This window comes from Callorhinchus milii, unplaced genomic scaffold (assembly GCF_018977255.1).
Source record: "Callorhinchus milii isolate IMCB2004 unplaced genomic scaffold, IMCB_Cmil_1.0 Scaffold5, whole genome shotgun sequence".
NCBI classification, from domain to species: Eukaryota; Metazoa; Chordata; class Chondrichthyes; order Chimaeriformes; family Callorhinchidae; genus Callorhinchus; species Callorhinchus milii.
In genome coordinates, this window is record NW_024704746.1 from 29,911,085 (window position 1) to 29,931,512 (window position 20,428).

The following is a 20,428-nucleotide window of genomic DNA, read 5'->3' on the forward strand; positions in this document are numbered from 1 at the left end:
TGCATGCATCAGTGATTCATTTGTTATTGACTAAGGACATCTCCAAAGTGTTCGACAAAATTTAGCAATGAACATGCTGGAACATCTTGCAGTCTTCAATCAAAGCTGTTTAGTTTGTTTTTCAATTCCTCTGCAGAGACCACAGAGGTAAATTGTTCGGTATGATTGGAATGAGTTTGCTTTCCACAGAGCAGTGGGTCTTGGAACAGACCTCCCGACAAAAGACATTGCTGCTGTGTTGATAAACACGTTAAAAAATAATTAGAATATATAGTTTTGAACAGTGTTCGAGATTATGAGGAAAGATATAGACTGCGATGGACAAATTTTCCACCAACTGCAATGGTTTCTGTGGTCCACGTGTGTTTTGGGGCGAGTGAGTGATGGGCAATGTTGATGGAAGGATTGGATAGTGGAAATTTAGGGATGGATGAATATTATGCAGCTATTTTTTAAATGGTTATGGGAATCAAAGTATCTTTGTGGAAAATGTTTCTCCTAGTTGGTTAGGCTAGAGTCCATGATACAGGAAGAACTTGTTTTTTTAGTCTTCAGACTTTGTAAAAAAAACACAGCTCAGTACAGTACAGACAAACACCGTAGTGATTTGCACTGCCACAAGCATCCAAGACTAATTTAAAAAGCTTATTTTTGCAAAAAAAATTCAAGTCGTTTATTTTATTTTAAAAACGATCTACAAATATAAAGAAGAAAACCGTCCTTCAAATGTAAACTCCCCGACATTCAAATATTTTATTGGAATTAAAATGCACACAAAATAGCTGGGACATTCTCTCAAATGGCTGGAATCCTGTAGCTCAGTGTGAGAGACTTGGGTTTGATTCCTGGCAGGGCAAAACATTGGGCAAGTTTCCTTACTCCACTCGCTGATAATAATCCCTCAACAAAAACAAATAATAATTTGGTCACTCAATCCACGACTGTTTGTGGGACACTGCTGTGCGCCATTGGTGTTTTGCCCACAAATATACAGTCAATTCACTTTAAAGTATATTCTGTGAAGTGCTTTGAGACGTCTCGAAGACATGAAAAGCTCTATATCAAATGCAAAGATTATTATTACGAGTATGAGAATATGCTGGATTGTAGCATACCGAGACGAGACTCTTTTAGTATAGAAGTTATGTATTACTAAGTTTTGCAAGGATTGTTTCTTAATTTCAGTGATATTTAACTGTAAATAAAACCTCATGATCTTGGGACATAATTGAAGTGAAATCCACAGATTGTTGACACAACATGAGCCGTACTGAGGGTGATCCAATTCTAGGAAGTATTGAAGGCTACTGAGCACTCCTTTATGCATTTAGCTTTCTTTATTGGTATAGCATGTGAGAATGATTAAATAACTTGTACAAAGGAAAACCTGAATGATAGAAGATACAAGTCATTGGTTTGTTGGAGCTAAAGGTTGATTGTTGTAAAGAAAATGAGGCTCATATGCTGTTTTTTCTACTCTAGTTTTTAATAATATAGAAAATAATGTATGAATGAATGTATTTTTTGTTATATTTGTATTGCATTGAATGTCAGTTATTGTCTGTTTTGTGTAGATGTTGAACAAAGAAGCCATCTATCCGTGCCTTATAAAGTAGTTCAGGAGCTGCTTAAAAAATGTGTGTAAGATTAGCTGTGTATGACTGCACCTTTCAAAGTTTTAAGATGTCAATGTAATTAATTTTTTTCCTGGCATGGATTAATGTTAAGGCATGTGAAGCTTGACGCCCATTTGTTCTATATGTAGATATGTTTTATATTACCAGTTATTTTTAATAATGTAATAAACTTGTATGAGATCAGAACCACATTTAGCAGGAGAAGCACAGAGTCCGACAATCCATGGAGGTTTAAAAAGTGATCACGGCAGGAAATTGAATATAATCGGTGTCTCTGTGTATTTTTATTCTGTTGTATCAATGATGGCTTGTACAGATGGAAGATGAGGAGAGTCACTTGTGGCTCCACTATCTGGCTGATAATCTGCTGAAAGAAAATTGCAGTATTATGACTGCTCATATTGCACGTTAAAGTACAGGCAATTGGCCTCATGATTTGCTAAGGTTTAGAATAGTGAATTTCAAACTGCAAAGCTTTAAGCACTCAAAGGGTGAATGATGGCATCTTTGACAATGAGGTGCTCACCCAGCATTGAACCAGAGTGTTAGGTGAGGGCAGGAGCTCAAAGTCCCGATTTGCGGCTTGAGCTCATACTTCTGACAAAGGCAAGAGTGTTACCAACTGAGCCAAGTATGGAATTGGCACCATGCCTGCAGATGACATCGCTAAGGGGAAGGAAATAGATCAGGAAAAGGATAGAGCCCTGGAGGTCACCATTAGGGGAGACATAGTGATCATGCTGGGACTGTTAGGAGTATCACAAGGAAAGTACAGAGCCACTAAAGGTGTACCAGGAATGATGGTGGAGAAGGATGAAGTGGGTGTCAAAAGTAGCAAAGAGATCAGGAGGTACAGACAGCCCTGGTTACAGAGGATTTATAATTGGGAGCCACACTATTGCAATGGTGCCTGAGGTGGGGGGTGGGAGGGGGGAGAGTGGGGTAGAGCATTGCGGCGTAATCTGGAATGTGTACACTGGCGAGGTGGCCTCATTGAGTGAACAAGTGAGTGGGAAGGTGTTCCAGTGAGACTCATGATATCAATAAAGAATTCTTGGGGTCAATCTATAAATTATCCTGTTAATTGTGCACACACAAAGAACATTCTGTGATGGAGGGACAATCCACAGTTTTTAATTTAAATTAAAAATAATTTTTTTATAGCCCCTGAATTAAATTATATGTTCTTAGCCAGAGAGCCAAAGTTGGGAACAATTATGCTTTTGTACACAAGATGACTGTTATGTGTGGCTCTTTAATTGAAAATAAATAATGGTGATTCATAAGAGTTAGGATCTTATCATATCAAGTATTTCTAAATATTATTGCAGCACAGTCAGCCTTTAGAATTCTCTTCTGGGTACTCATTGCTTACAGCACTTTTAGGGAATTTTTCTAAGAGCGATGGATGTTAATGGATAAAGATTGTGGTTTTTCCATTTTATTTGTTTTTGTCCCCGCTCTATGTATTCTTCTCTTGGTTCCGTAGGTTCTTTTTTGTTCCCTGGTGCACTTTTATTTTATGTCTTTGGCCTCTTGACACACCAGCTTCCAATCAAATCAGAAAGTAAAAGCTTGGGAGAGATACTGAGGGACATGGGTGGATCTGTACCACAGAAGAAGGAAGCACAAGCCGAAATTAGGTCAGGTTGAGGTCGGAAGAGAAAAATTTACTGGCTCGAGGAGAGACGCATTAACTTGCATTAATTCCCAAACTCTCTTTACTATGGACATCTATCAGCCATTGTCTGTCGGAAACTAAGTATTCTGACAACTCCCATTGGTGTAAGGGACCATTTTCTCATCCCCAATCATTTTCTAGTAATTTTCACGAGTTCTGACACGCTCGTCATCGACCTGAAATGTTAACTCGTTTTCCCCTCTCCATAGATGCTGCTTGACCTGCTGAATGTTCCCAGCGATTTCTGGTTTTATCTCAGATTTCCAGCGTCTGCAGTATTTTGCCTTTTATTTTCTAGTCTATTCCGTGTACGTCCAATATAATTTGTACATTTTGAGTAGGGGGTAAAGGTGGAAGGAAGTTTCCTCATCTCGTCCCTGGAAACTGGAATGGAGTATTCTTCGAGATTATTTGTTGCTTAGGCTTGAGGTAGGTTAAGATTTCCTGAAAGTGTTGATTTGGTATATATTGACTAAGAGAAACACATCAAAATCTGTTGACTGAGAGAAACACATATCCTTGCTGATTTCACCCAATAATGAGGTTTACCTTAAAATCCCTCCACTTTTAAGACAGGAAACTCCAATCATGAAAATATTAAATAATAAAATATTTTAACATCCCATTTAGGATTCTACAATGTGCAAAGGTGCACTTAGCCACACGCAGCAAGATTATTTGACTGATGATTATAGGAGTGATTGACTATATTTTGAATTGGAAAATTTTGTTTCACATGAGATTGCAAGTTGAACTCTGTACACATTAAATTCTGTTTATACTGAAAAGATTATTTCATTCACTGCCAGACTGCTTATTGTCCAGAGACATTTCTGGCTCCCTGAGCTGGACATTTTGTAAAAATATTTCAGTTCATGTACTCATGTTCAAAGAAACTGTAATAAAACTGCTCATATATCAGTAACACTTCCAAATATGAACTAGGTAATTTAGAATAACATTTTACATGTCACCTTTTTTCTATCCAATATAGCTATCCTAACATGTATATAATATATATATAATGGTTATTTTCCCTCTCTCTGTGGGAGCAATATCCAGAGGATTGGCATCTGATTGCTTGAAAATTGATTCCAAATTAAAAGGTGAAGTTGATGTACAAAGTTGTAATGATCAATTAATCTACAGCATGCGGGGTTTCTTCTTCAGATTGGGAAAGTGGATACCTATTAACTTGATTTGGGGAGACTTTGTTTGAAGCAATATTGTAAGGTGCAATTTAATTGAGTTTTCATAAACGTACTTACTCTGTGGGTGCCGTTATTATGAGCAGGAAAGAGGCTTTCATCTTGCTCCACAGGTGTTCAGATATCATATTAAGCCAGTCAGCTAGCGGTTCTGCAGTGTTGCCTGAGGGTCCAGGTGCTGTGGATCCTCTCTGTTTAGACTGTGGAGCAAACACCATTGTAATTCAAACAGCTGGAATAAGCAAAACATGTGTATCCTATAGATTGCAGTTTGTGAGCAACTCTGCTCACCACATTTTTCCTGCAGGCTTGTAATGTTCAACAGATCAGTCATCGAAAAACTGCATTGCTGACCTGTGCAATCCTGTGGTCCCGAGATACTGCTCAACAACAACAACAACAACTTGCATTTATATAGCGCCCTTCCACACAGGGTAACGTCTCAGAGCGATTAACAGTGGCGAAGCCTGATTGGATTGTTCTAACAATTTAGGCAAAGAATAGAAACTTGCTATGGAGAGACTTGGCTCTGATCTGGGAGTTTAACCATATTATGTTGCAGTCATTTAGCACATCAACACACAGTGCTTCTCAATTCACTTTTGTGTATTTTCATGACTTTCAGACATCTAATGTAGCTTATGATCTATACTGTATAAAAAGATGCACTCCAAAAAAATGCAGATGGAGAAAGACTGTCATTTTGTACTGGAAGACTGGAAGAAATAAGTGTTTGTGCTCTCCTGATGTATTAGTGAATAAATGTAGCATGTGGTGTGGTAATGAGCCATATAAACCAGAAGCATCCAAGATTCAGTTCATTGTCTTTGCTGAATTGACTGATCTCAGCCAAAGCAAAGTGGTGGTTGGGCTTTGCAGTTGGCATTGTTGCAACTGTGCTGTGAAAAACAGAAAGTATGTGGTGAGAAGACTTGGGACAAGATTTTGGATGGAAATTTCTCTGTGTGGAGAATTTTGATGGCTGATAGCAGGATCAGACTTGGTTATTATGCTGCCAGGTTCAACTATTCTCTGTACTTGCTGCTTCAAATATGACACCAGCATATTTGTATAGCACCTTTCACACCATGAGGACACCCCAAAGTGATGGCCAGTCAAGGACTTGCACCTGAGCTGGGGTTTAGCATTAGGAGGGGTGGAAGGCAGGGAGGGTGGGGAAAGGAGGGTGACCGAATGCGTGGTCGAAGAGGAGGGTCTTGAGATGGACCTTGAAGGAGGCAAGAGAGAGGAGGAGGAAAAGGGATTGTGGGATGAAGTTCCAAAGGGTGGGGGCAGAAAGGCTGAAGGCCTGACCACCTAATGGTGGTGCAGGCAGGTCAGGGGATGTGGAGCTGGCTAGAGTCCATTGAGTGGAAGGAATGGACAGGTCAGGATGGTATGATGGTATAAGGTGATAAAGCATCCTCACATGAATAAGCATTGCAGCAAAGAAAGAAGAAATGTTCGTGAACCTAAAGAGAAAGTGATCAGAACAAAGAAAATGGTAAATAACCAATTTGAAGAGGACAAAAGAAGAGTTTTCATCCAAATGTTATTCAGTAATGAACTGAACTTAGATACTTAATAGTATCTTTTAACTGAATTAAATTGGCCTATTAAGTATTCTGCCACTGCAATGGTAAGATACTATCATTCTACAAGGAAAAAATAACAGTAATACTGAGTTATAAAAGTAATTTAAATTATGTAAAAATAGGAGATTGTTAAATATAGTAATTAGGACTTCAAAGTATAGTAATTAGGTTCTAACTACAGTTTCACTCACTCGCTCCCTGATGAACTGAAATTCTGTGCTTACAGCATACTAACAGAATGGAAGACCTAAACATATCTGCCTGATTGGTAGCACTCTCACCTCTGAGTCAAAAAGTTGTGGGATTGAAGTCCCACGTCAGGATTTGGATCCTATATAGTCTATGCCGACACTCCAATGCAGTGATGAGGTATGCTGAATTGTTGGAGATGCCATCCTTTGGATGAGATGTTAATCTGCCTGTCTAGGTGGACATTAACAATTCCATGGCACAATATGAAAAAAGAAGGGAGTTTCTCCCAGTGTCCAGGTCAACAATCCCTCAAATAAAATTGATCATTTACTCATGGCTGTTTGTGGGACATTGCTTTGTTCAAATTGGCTGCTGCACAAAATATACACACTCATACAACTTTACAGTATATCTGTGAAGCTCTTTGAGACGTCTCAACAATTTGATAAGGTACTATATAAAATTCAGGTATTATTACAAGAGACATAGTCACTACAATTTAAAGGAAACCCTGTGAAGCACTTTTAGATATCCTACTGACGTAAAGATGCCACATAAAACATAAGGATTAGTATTATTACAATACCAAAATAGGCTTTTCACTTGCTTTGTAATTTGCTTCCTTTAAGTGTGGAAGGAAATCCAAGCTCTTCTAAATAAAAAAAACAAATTTGTTACTTAGTTATAAGTACTCATTCTCGTGTAATCCCCATATGAACGAACACAGATGGAGTCTCCAGCACCAACTGCGTAGCAATATTGCGCATGAACGGAAGTAGTAATGCTTCATTAAACCCCTTAAAACTGGTCTGAACTCTACTTTCATTCTCAGAACCAGATGTAAACTGTTGAGTTGAAGCTTGGGGTACAGTTGGAGTACGTGACTTGATGTTGGCACATGACTAGAATGTAAATTGCCCTTGAGTCCTTATCAAAATACCCTGTCTGAATTTGGACTGTGCTACGTGGCAAAGTATGCGTAACCTCCTCCTCCAAAGCACAGAAAAAAAATCCTTCTTTGTTGAGCTGTAATTGTTCTCAGTTGATTTTTTTTTGGAGGAATGGTATTTTCTTTTTCTCTAGCTGTTTATCCAATCATTGGATAAACAGCTGAATGAGTTTTACAGTTGACCTCCAGACTGGAATGTGGATTTATCCTCACACAGCAGAATATACATCCCGAAAATATGGTATAATAGTAGTCTGCTGCTGAATATAATGTATGTTATTGTAACCGAGAGGGTCACCCTCTCGACCTGGTGATCACTTGGGGCCTCACTGTCTCGGACCTCACTATCATTAACAAAGCGATATCAAACCATCACTTCATCTCCCTTAACTCCTCAATCTCTCTCCCCACCGCCACCCAACCCACCTCTATCTCATACCGCCTGTGGAAAAAAATCTCCCCCCCCGCCCGCACTCCTTCCCTTCTAGGCATCCTCCCGCACTCACTATCCTCCTCGGACACCCTTCTCCACAGCTCCCTCTCTTCCACTCTCGAATGCCTCACTCCCCTCTTCCCAAACCGTCTCCTACTCACGCAAATCACCCTGGTACACCAGCTCCACATTCGCGCCATGATCCGCTCTGCCTTTCCCCACCTCCGCAGCGTCGCCCGGCTCTGACACTGTCTCACACCGCAGGCCGCCAAAACCCTCATACACGCCTTCATTACATCGAGGCTCGACATTGCAAGCTCACTGCTTGTTGGCTTCCCCAACTCCTCCCTCCACAGGCTGCAGATCATCCAGAACTCTGCAGCCTGTGTCCTCTCCTGCACTAGGCTCTGTGACCCTATCACCCCCATCCTCGCCCAACTCCACTGGCTTCCTATCACACAGAGGATACAGTTCAAGATCCTGATCCTCACCTTCAAAGCCTTCCATGGTCATGCTCCCCCCTACTTTTCTAACCTCCTAATCCCCTACCATCCTTTTCACACCCTCCGCTCAGTGGGCTCCGGCCTGCTTCACGTCCTCCGCCTTGCTCGCCGCACTATCGGCGGGCGGGCATTCCACCACTCTGCGCCCACCCTCTGGAATTCCATCCCGCAGTCCCTCCGTCTCACCCCCCTCCCTCGCCACCTTCAAGACCCACCTCAACACTCTCCTCTTCAACCGTGCTTTTGATCTCCCTGTTTCCCCTTCTGCCCTCCCTCCTCCTCCACCCCAACCCTCAGCTCGGGCCCATAACTCTGTCTGTCCAGTGCCTTGGGACATCCTTCCGACATGAAGGGAGCTATAAGATGTAATTTTGTTATTGGTGTAGTAATCTATATTGAGCAGTTCAGATGACCCCCGACTGCAACATGATGTAGTTTATTCGTGAGTTGGATTGTGCCACTTTCAGTGGTTCTGTTGCATAGCTTTACTTTCTACTTATGGGTTGATTCTCAGTGAAGTAGTTTCTCTCTTTCCCTTGTGAGGCAAACCTGCAGTTCCAATTGAGCTGTTACATGAAAGTTTCCTGTAAAGTTAAGTCCGTTACTAATTATAGCTCATTATTACCAGAGCTGTGTTTCACCACAATGTCTATGGGGATGGGCTTCCCCTCTTGCCAGTATTTAGGAAAAGCAGAGTGTATTACTCGAAAAGAATTGGGTTAAAGCCGTTTTTTTGCTGTCGATTGATGCAACATTTGATTTGTTTTAAAAAAATTGTTTGAGCCTAAACATGCATATTTGTGGCGAATTCAACATTTTTTCTCAGTATTTTTCTTGATGAACAATGAGTTTACGTAATTTGTTTTTCTTTGTGCTGCATGAGTTTTCTTGAAACAGTTTGCCATTTTGCAGTGACTTAGTCAATTTAGATCTGGGTTACATTAGACCAATTAGAGTGTATAATTGTTAGGGTATAATCTTGGACAGAGCCACTTTACAATAACGTGCAGCCTTACTTCCTTGGCACTGTGCAATTTTCAGTCATAGGGCTTTGATGGTTTCTTGTTCTTTTGTAATTGTTCCAGTTTTATCTGGCTTGTGAGTGTTTTCCCTTTGGTTGCTATGGTTTCCTCTCATATTTCTTACTTGGTTTCATGGCCAAAGTGTTTCTGTAGCATGTTTTCTTCCTCTTCCCCTCCCCTGACATGGCTTGTTCTGATCCAGGTCAGTACTGGTATGAGGCCTGTTATCTGTTCCAAGCCATTAATTTCCTCTAGCGCAATGCAGTCTAAAGGAACACAATTGTATGTTTCAAGAATTTTAAGCCTTGAGTGAAGGACTACAGATTTCAAGTGGGGTCAGCCTCCAGGCCGGCCGGCGTAACATGTCTGCGAGATACAAATAGAAGGTAGCGTTGAACTCGATTAGTTGGTTAATTCAGTGATGTTGCTTTGAATAGTATGTTGATTCTACTGTAGTTTCACTTGGATCTAGGCAATCTCTTTTCCAGAATTGTCCTGTGATCAAGGATATCCTTTACTTGTGGAAGATGTTGTAATTTTGCTCCATATTTCCTCCAGCAATATACCAGGACCACTGATCTCCAGTTGTGCGGGTGTTGGATAAACCAACTATCCAATTAGTCGATCTGCCTCAAATAGAACTACAGTTCATTACGTTGCCCCCTGTTGACGTCAACTGAGGACACTAACTGACACTGTTAGTGCCTCTTCTTGTCCTGCTCCCTGCTCTTCTGTATCCATTTTGCACATGCTGTGATAGTGAACATGATGGTTGTATGGAACAGGGATATGTTTTGTTTCCTGAGTAGAAGAAAGCTTGATCTCAAATTTGGAGTTTGGGGATCTGCCTAATAATATCTTAAAAAGATACCTGAGATGTTTCAGGAATGGCCTTGGAAATCCCTGTTAAACAAATTGTGAATTGACTACAGGGATTATGTGAATGTGATTTACGAGTTATTATAAGGTAGTTCTGATTTGTATATGGAAAAGCTGTGGCAATCTGTAGTTTGGTTTTATATTGAAGATAATAAATAATAATAACAATACTTGCATTTGATATTGGACCTTATCGAAAGGATGAATCAAAACTCTTCACCGGATATACTGTGAAATAGAGTGACTGTGTTTTGTAGGCAAACATGGCATCCAATTTTGCACACAGTAATATCCCACAAACAGCCATGAAACGAATGATCAACTGTTTCCTCCTTCATACAATCATACAACAGCTTGAGTGGTTCCTTAAAACTCTGGACCAGAATGGGGGGGGCAAATTGGTTTGCATTTGATTTTGTTCATTTGATATTTATCTCTTACTTTACAGGAGAGATGGGCAGCTACATGGATTCCATTACTGTATCTACTTGAACTTTGAAGCAAATGGCTCATTTATATTCACAATTTTCAGAAGCAATTGTCATCTGGAGACGTGAACCAATGAACATTTGTATCTGACCATTATTTTATGCTTTAAAGGAATCTGGGGCCATCCTTAGAGGGCCATGTCAAATACAAAAATGAATGGAGGGGAGAAGGTGAGGGCCAATGTTTGGAGAAGGTCTCACTATTGGAAAGTGGAGAATTTTTTATGGGGATGAGAGTGTTATTGCCTATCCAAGGAGGTCAGTTTGATCGAGGCTGGACTTGAGCCAAATTTCAGGAGAACCAACCTTTGAAAATGGTTATCCCACTCTTAAGGGTTTTATTACATCCAGTTAGGGTTGTGGACTGTGTCAGGGCTGCCCGCCAACAAATGTAGTCTAGCCTGAGAGGACTCGTTTAATGACCAGGTCGTGAAAAGAGTATGAAAAAATTCTTGGCATTTTGACAGGAGGTTCCTGAGTTGCAGTTTTCCTGCTGAGATTGATGCTCAGAAGCACAATGTGGTGCACATATATCCAGGGAAATAGCTGCAGTTCTGAGTTCAGCGAAGTGTTTGTAGTGTAGAGGTTTCAGTTAATTTAGAAGCTTAACCCCATTTACCCTCAGGGATTTTTTTAAAAAAAACACAAAATCCTCTATCTGGCAAGACATTGAAGGTTCCAATAAAAGTACTCCTGATGTGAAACATTTCCAACATGTTCAGAAAAGCTGATGATTGCTCCACATGGGATTAAGGGATCAGGATAACTACGTTGAAACAGGGAATACCTACATTAGCTTGTAATTACTGCGAGACATGTCTGTGTCTGTTCAGGTTGGTTTCAAGGTATAAAAATCCAATTTTGGTTGTCGAAAAAGCTTCAGTACAACCTCTGTCCTTTCAATCATCTTAGAATTGCTTTCAAGTGTTGTGATGGAAATTACCGACAACAACTGGCATTTATATCGCCCCCTTCACACAGAGTAGTGTCTCACAACACATCCCAGAGCGCTTGACAGTGATGAAGCACAAAGGGAGGTGGGGGATGTGGTGGGGGGGAGATTAGACCAATATTAGATTTTTTTTAAACCAGATTTCATCATCGTTGGTTTTTCCCTCATTTATCACTGGGACACTAAATGTCCAACTGCAGAAGATTTCTGTGATAAAACTTTTTTTTCAATTTTGCTGTAGTTTAGCAGAGTGTATTTTTTTTCTCTCTCTCTGCCCCTTGCACTGATTAGCTGCAACGATACTGTCAACTCGCAGGGTAAAATAACTTTTTTTTCAATAAAGGAAAAGATTAAGCTGTTTTGCTACTTTATTGCATTGCTGTTCATGGCAATAGCTATGGAATTCTTTGAAAGTGACATCTTAACTGGTGGGTTAGTAGTGTAAACCTTAAATTTAAAGATGAATATGCCTTCTAACACATAAATTGCATGCCACATTTGTAATGTTTTTAAAAAGTTAGTAATTTTCAAATGAAGTATAAGTGCGTGCACTCTGGGGATAGTTCCATTTATTTTTAAATCCCCTGCATTTTTGGCATTGACTTCATCCTTTCTGCAGAGTTCATGCCAGGAAGTTGTGAGGTTCTGTTGCAATCTTTATGCAACTGCCTGAAGTTTAGTTTATTGTACACTCTGCCTAACCTGGCAAAAACTTAAAGCAAGTTGATGTAGAGCATTTATGTACAGCCTTATAAACAACAACAACAAAATTACATCTTTAGAGTGCCCTTCACGTCGGGAGGACGTCCCAAGGCGCTGGTCAATCAGGGATCAGGACCCGAGCATGGGGGAGGGGTGGGGTAGGGGTGAGGGAAGGCAGAGGGGTTGGAGGGCGACTGAAGGCACGATCGAAGAGGAGGATCTTGAGACCGGCCTTGAAACAGGAAAGGGAGGAAGCGAGCCAATGGACTGTGGGATGGAGTTCCCGAGTGTGAGGGCAGAGAGGCTGAAAGCCTGGCCACTGATGGGCGGGTTGGGGGGGACATGGAGCAGGACGGAGTCCGCTGAACGGAGGGAGCGGGCAGGTTGGTAGGGAATCAGCAGGTCAGAGAGGTAGGAGGGTGTGGCATTGTCATATTGCATATCTTATAATGTGGAATTGCTTGGAATTGCAAATGGAGCATGATATTAAAAGGAAGCGAATCGCAGCTTTCTCTCTGGATGAGAAAATACTTTTTGGTATTTGTCCTGTAATAGCCGTTTGCAACCATAAGGCTATGTTCTCTCAACCTGCTGCTTTGGTGATTTGAAAAATATTGTTCTGGATTCATTTTCTCAATCTGATTTAATGTGGTTTTCTCCCAGATATCTTCTTTCAAGATTGAAGTACCCCAGCCTTGTGTAATCATTGCTCACCAATGCTCATTCCTCTACCTGCACTACCTCTTGGGCCTGTGGAATCCTTTTATGTTATAGCGACCAGAACTGTATCAAGTACTCTAGGCTTGAGTAAGGTTTCAAGGGATTGGAACTCAATTGTTTTAGCAATATAGCTCAGCAAGACAATCATAGTTTACTTGTGATATTTAAGAACTTTGAACTTCATGTAAAGTGGTATTCAAATTTACTAAAATACATTTTCTTGACTTCAGGAGACCAAATCTGGTTGTGAACAGCCTCAGTGGACAGTGAAATCTGAAGTTGAAAGACAAGGTAAGAATTAAAATAAATACTTATTCTATTAATGGAGATTTTGTAAAGAAGCTAAAGAATTATCCATTCCATAGTGATTGGAGGGACAGATGGATAGATTTGTCAGAAAGAAAGAACTTGCAGTTATAGTACTTTATCATGTTAACATGTCTCAAAGGATTTCGCAAGTAACTACTGTCAAGTGTATTGACAGTGAAAGCCACTTAGCTCATGACTGTTGATGGGCCAGCAAGGTCCCGTTAACAATCATGAGGTAATGACTAATTAGCAGATTTGTCAGCCAGGGCAACTGAAGAAACTGTGTTCACTCTTTAATGTCCATTTGTAAAACGGGTAGACAAGCCTCATTGAACATATCCAAAACATAGATTGATGGATTTTTAAAAACTAAAAGGATTAAAGGATATGAGGATAGGGGGGGTAAATGGCATTAGGTTAGAAGATCAGCCATGATCTTATTAAATGGCGGGGCAGGCTCGAGGGGCTGAGTGGCCTACTCCTGCTCCTATTTCTTATGTTCTTGTGTTCTTTTAGACATCAGATCCGACAGACAACTTCAACATCACAGCATCCCTAGATTATTGCACTGCAGTGTTACTCTGACTATGAGCTGAAAGCCCATTTGTAGGTTTGAACTTTGCGATCTCCTGACCAGAGATGAGAGTGATCCCAATTGAGTCAAAGTGTCCAATAATCTCACTTTGTGGCCTCTATACATATACATCTGCATACACTGCGTGCCTCTCTCTGAACATGTATGAGGATAAGTGAAACATTTTTTTAACAGAAAATATTTGACTTGGAAATCACTGAACGCAGAAGAAAACTTGCTCACCTGTTACTGATAGAATAAGGTTATCAGCTGCCTAGAGGATCTGCCAAGCTGTCATTCCAGCTTCATGCATGTGGCTCCTACAGGAATGTTAACATCTGGAATTGTATCCTGGCTTGATTCACTACAAAAATGGACAAACCTTTATCAAACTTTCAGTAACATTACCTCCTGTATCAATACACAGGCAAACTTCACTTGCCTCAAAATGTCAAGCCTCCTTAGTGCAGTAAGTCTTCCTGCTTTTTGGCAAATTTTAGAGAAAAAAATTGTGTTATAGAAGGTCCAGGAATAAATCATTCAACCTGGTTCCAGTTCCTTGTTGGATTGTGGAATTTGAGTTTTCATCGTTTGTCAAACGTTACAATTGGATGATTCACCACATTTTCAAAGCCAAATAACTAAAAAGTCAGAATTTAACTCTTTGGAGCAACTAATAGATTCACCCTTTGGAACAAAGTAAAATCCAATCCTGTTTCTAGACAGCCATATCCTCCATGAAGCTCACCACCTGCTCTCTGGACCCCATCCTCAAACCTCTCCTTAAATCCTAGCTCCACTTCCTTGCCTCACTACTTGCTGACATCAACTATCTCTCCCTATCATCTGGTTCCTACCCCACTCAAAACAGCCACTATCACCCCCACCTTGAAGAAACCTTCCATTGACCCATCACAGCTATCCAGCTACCGGCCTATCACTCACTTCCCTTTTCTGTCTAAGGTCCTTGAGAGAGTCGTCGCCTCCCAGCTTCACTCTTTCCTCTCCTCCCACTCCCTCTATGGGCCCCTCCAATCGGGTTTCTGTGCATCCACAGCACGGAAACTGCTCTGGTCAAGGTCACAAATGACATCCTGACCATGTATGACAACAACAACAACAACATGATTGCATTTATACAGTGCCTTTCATGTCGGGAGGACGTCCCAAGGCGCTGGACAGTTGGGTTGGGACCCGATCAGGGGGGAAATGGTCAAGGTGAGGGGCGGGGAGGGAAGGGAGGGAGCGAGAAGGGGGTAGAGAGTCGAGAGGGGAGCTGAAGGCACGGTTGAAGAGAAAAGTCTTGAGACCGGCCTTGAAGGAGGAAAGGGAGGAGGCGGCGAAGGCACTGGGGGATGGAGTTCCAGAGCCTAGGGGCTGAGAGGCTGAAGGCCCGGCCACCGATGGTAGGGCGGTTAGGGCGGGGGATGTGGAGCAGATCGGAGCCAGAGGAATGGAGGGTACGGGCAGATAAGTAGGGGGATAGTAGGTTGGAGAGGTAGGAGGGTGCAAGGCCGTGAATGGCCTTGTAGGTGAGGATGAGGATCTTGAATTCGATCCTCTGGGGGGGGTCGACCAGGCCTCCCTCTGCCTCCTCCAATAACAGCTGTTCCATGTTATTGTCAGGAAGTAGAGCATGGCAGATTTAGCCCAGGTAATGGATTCCTAATCCGGTGGACTAACATCTCTATTGTCTTGTCTCTAGTCATCATGCGCCTAATACTGTGTACCTAACAACTCAGTGGAATTAGGTAAGCAGAATGTATCCCTCTAGGACAGGGTGGGTATTGCCTTCCAGACGCACAGAAATGTCCATGTGTAGGTGGCATAATGGATCTAACTTGGGTACTCTCAAGCACGCTGAATGGGTTTATGCATGTGTCAGACCCTCGACTAATCAAATAAGTCTGCACAGTCACTACACTTATCGCAAGTGTGCACCTCTGCTGAGGAATACAGTACTGGTGTTCGGGTGGGGGGGTGTCATGTAGCACTGAGCTACGACCCAGAGTAACTGAGAGCTGTTTGTTCATGTGCTGTGTAATTGGCGTTGGTGAATTGTTGTAAAAAAAAGGTCTTTGCAAAGCAGCGAGCTGGTGCAATAATAAGGGAGTGCAGTTTGTGCAGTGTAGGTCCATGCATTGTGTTTTTTTTTACTACACAATGTGCAGCATATCTATGCGCAAGTGGAATTTCTCCCCACCAGTGCCTCCTCCACATCTACATGTCTAGCAGGCGTCATTGATTCCTGTTCAGAGCTAGAATTCAAGGCTATTTTTCTTCCAGCACAAAGTCCATTCACAATGGCATCAATTAGAGTCCACCTGTTTCTCTCTCCCCCCACCCCCCCACCCCCCCCCCCACCATCCCCACCGACTGAACTAACACAGCAGAAAGTAGAGTCAATCTTGAAAGTATCTTGTTCTGTAAAGCTAGTACCATGGCAAGCAGTACATTTACACACTAATCCATCAGGGCTATTTATGAATATTCCCAATGATGGCATTACAAGTGGAATCTGCAGATTACAGCAAGTGTCTTGGATGTAAAGAGGAAAGATCTGAGTCTCAGCAGCTGTAGGTGTAAATAGAATAATGAGGTATCCAGACAATAACTTTATAATGTACCTTTCACAAAGACATAATCCCCTGACATCCTTTGGAAAATAAAATATAATAATAATCCTTGCATTCGGCATGCCACGATATGTCAAAACGTCTCAAAGCATTTCAAAGAACTTTTTTGTGCAGTTTAGTGACTATTTATTTAGAGATGGAGAGACACAAGAGCCAATTTTCTGCGGGTATTCAGTCATCTCAGTCTGCCTTCATCCTTATCATCTCCAATATTGTTCTTAAGTGGAAACCCAGACAGTTCTTTCGACATAATAGTGAAGTGTTACCACATCGTAACAGCAGTTACAGAGGCAAATCCAATATTTATATTTTATAAGTTTGTACATGTTCGCGGACACTTTGTAAAACATTTGCAAAGTCATGCATGGAATATTTCTACATGTGGTCACTTTTCTCAAGGAGAAATGGTTACTTGAATATCTCAGGTTTAACTTTATGTGGAATCCTTGCATTTAGTGGTATCCAAGAGAAGCACCTCCTCAAATATTGAGCTGTTGTGGTGTTGGATTTGGCCCTGAGAGGCCCTATTTAGGGATATAATAATAATAATCCTTGCATTTGATATAGCACCTTATCACGTCGTTGAGATGCCTCAAAGTGCTTCACAGGATATACTGTAAAGTGAATTGACTGTATATTGTTTGGGCGAAATGCGACAGCCAATTATTTGCACGCAGCAGTGTCCCATAAACGGTCATGGATTGAGTGACCAAATTATTTAGGGATTATTATCCCTGGAAAGCGATCCGCCAATCAACTAACAGCCGGGTTCCTATTTACTGCTAGGTAAACAGAGGTATGTGGAGCAAGGAACCTTGCCTAAGGTTTCGCTCAGCCCGGGAATCAAACCCGGATGCTCTCGTTTTCGAGAGGACTGGACTCCACATTTTGGATCTATTTACAAAATCTATTTTAGAAAGTAAATTGAGGTTGTAGAGGGTAATTATAAAGGTAGATTTTGTATTGTGCAAGATTAAGATGGTGAGCCAGATAAATCACAAATGTGTAGTCTTGTTTTGTGAAGTAGATAGTGACTCTCAGTACAGTGGAAAAGGTCCCATTTGAAATGTTCAGAAGGGGAGCATTCAGAAAGAAGTTATCATGGGCTCTTTGTTTATTGAGAGGAAACACATTGAATTTGATTTAGAATAAATTAAGCCAGAGTTCATTGTGAGTTATGGGTGGCTTCAAATGAACTAGATACGCTAAACATAATAAGGAAGAATAAGGAGACTTTTTTTCCCCAAATATTGACTTTGGGGAGAAAATCATTTTTACCAATTTGAATTTTACCAAAAGCATGTGTTTTTCAGTGGAAATTTAGTTTGAAAGAAACGTTAATGGTCCTGACGCATTAAGCACTAAAGCAAATGGACTTTGCTAGGTTTATAGGGAGCAGCAGCTGTGTTTTGTATTTGCTTTTCTTTCAGAAATAGCTTCCATTCCCGAGCTTTGCAGCTCCCCAAACAGTGCTTTGAAGAGAGCTGCCCTGGTTCAATTTAGTCTTTGGAGGTTGAAGGGTAATGAGATACTGAGTTTTATCCATTGACCAGTATTCCAGCAAATGAAATTCCTCACTTTTTTAGGACTGGCTAGTCCTTGGTACAAGTTGATTTTTTCTTTCTGATGACCATGTGCATTGGGTGCAGATCATTGTCAACTTGAATGATTTCTGGATAATCGAGGAACGTTGTTTAACATAACATATAGGAGCAGGAGTAGGCCATTCGGCCCTTCGAGCCTGCCCCGCCATTCAATCATGTTTCTCTGGTTTGAAATCATTCCAATTATATCCAATTCGCAGTTCATCTCCAGGTCTTAATTTGATTAAACTAACAAAGATGGATGTTGATCTCTCATTAGTTGCCTTCCCCACTTCCCTTTTGCTCTTTGGAGGGGGCAGCATTTTCCAGTGATGCTGTTAGCTCTGTGGATCGAACGCTGTGGTTAAATAGTCAGCCTGCAATCACCGTTTCAGATCACATAAGGAAAAGTCATTCGGGTTATATGCTGGGAGGCGGGTATTATATTCTAAATAAATGCCATTGGAATATTATCCCTATATGAATATAGAAGAATAGTATTGAGGCATCAGTCCCATTGATCCTGCTCTACAGTTTTATTAAATACAAGGATTATTATTTGTTACTTCACGGCGCTATAGTCTTTTTAAATCCCATTTTCCAGCGTTTCCTTCATAATCCTTTAATACCATTGTTTTCCAAGTATCTATCTCCCTTTTAAACAATTCAATTGATTCTAAACCTGTGACATTCTGAGATGGTGTGTTCCATCACATCGCAATCATTTGTCTGAAGAAATATTTCCTTAGTTCACTTTAAATGCCTTAGTTCTCTTTTTAATGGGGGGTGGGGGGAGATTAGCAGGGTCTCCTTGGAGCTGAACTTCTGGGCACTTCTGGGTGTGGCATGTTAGCGGGATTTCCAAACTCTGAGACCCTCCACCTTGTGCCTTCCCTTCCCCCCCCGAATCCAATCCCCAGCTCGGGTGGAAACCCTTGACTGTCCAGAGCCTTGGGACGTCCTCCTGATGTGAAAAGCAATTGCAATTTATTGTTGCAGTTGGAGGAGAAGACTGTATACATAGATTCTTTCTGTTTGGCTCCTGTTAACCTTGTAAGCCAAGGCCTAATGGGTAGGGTGGTCCTAGTTGGACAAACAGCAAGAAGCTTCCCAAGCTTTGGCCTTTGCATTCTGTCCCTAATACTCTCCATAATTAGGTAAGCAGATTGAGTTCTTCCAGAGAGGGAGAGAGAGAGAATGCATTGCATTCCAGACATGGGGAAATTTTCATGCATGGGTGGCATGTACTAATAGAACTCTGTCTGGTTTGGATACTCTTAAGCACAAAGATGGTTTTCCCCATGTGCCAGACACCCGTCCATCAAACCAAAATAAAACAATGCTTTAATGAAGGAAGGGCAAAAGAACAAACCATAAATTGAGGGTCTGTTTGTTAAGACCGGTGTTTTAATTTAGATGTTTAAATGGTTCAAGTTGTTTCTGCTGCATCGGGAATGGTGTTCGTGATCAACAGAAGTTGTTGTTCCATCATGGCTGGTGCACTGGAGAGGAGTGTGGAGCATATGCCTGATGCAACTGCTACATCTTGTACTATGTTTCTGCTTAGTATTGGCAGTGTACCAAATTGAGTTCAAATGATTTGAGGATGGGATTTCAATCTGGACCCCCTTAGCCTGGAACTCTTCTGGACCTGTTAATAATTTACAGATTTTTTTACACTTGCAGACAGTTGGGAGGAAACTTAAGAAAATTTCCTTAATGTTTGCCCTTCCTATAATTATAATTCACTTTAAGTGGAGATATCAAAAAGTACAGTATTTTGGCAGCAATGAAAACCTGTCTGATTTACCAACGAGGCGCCGTTTGTTGGCATTAATAATTGCAGAGCCGGCAAAGTAAGTCTTCATGTAATAATAATTATCCTTGCATTTGATATAGTGCCTGCACTGCATTGAGTCATCTCAAAGCACTTCACAGAAAGTAAAGTGAATTGACTGTATATTTTGTGGGTGAAACAAGGCAGCCAATTGCCCGCAGCAGTGTCCCATAAACAGTCATGGATTTAGTTGCCAATTATTATCCTCGGAAAAGCAATCCGCCAATCGACTAACACCTGAGTTCCTACTTACTACTAGGTAAACAGAGGCGTGTATGAAACTTTAAATTGGATTGAAAAAGTAAACCCAGATCAATAGTTCAGGAAACACGAAGACAGTAGAAGAAGAGAACATAGGTTTAGAGTTGTAAAGGGCAATTTCAGGACAGATACCAGGCAGTTTCTCTTTACTCAAAGGGTAATTAACATCTGGAACAGGTTACCAGGAAGGGTGGTTAAGGCCAGGACACTGGACTCAATTAAAAAGTAGCTTGATGCTGTGATGGGGCAATAGTAGGGTGGGTCCTC

General features: G+C 41.2%; 1 protein-coding gene across 4 annotated transcripts in view; it reads left to right on the top strand.

Annotated features, from left to right (window-relative positions):
* The window catches only part of tspan11 (tetraspanin 11), a 198,950-nt gene that overhangs the window by 57,698 nt on the left and 120,824 nt on the right, over window positions 1–20,428 (top strand). For all 4 annotated transcript variants that reach the window (XM_007895433.2, XM_007895438.2, XM_042334932.1 and 1 more), the window contains one exon: window positions 13,192–13,252. In XM_007895433.2, the coding sequence (XP_007893624.2) occupies window positions 13,192–13,252 (61 nt within the window). The remainder of the gene's footprint in view (window positions 1–13,191; window positions 13,253–20,428) is intronic.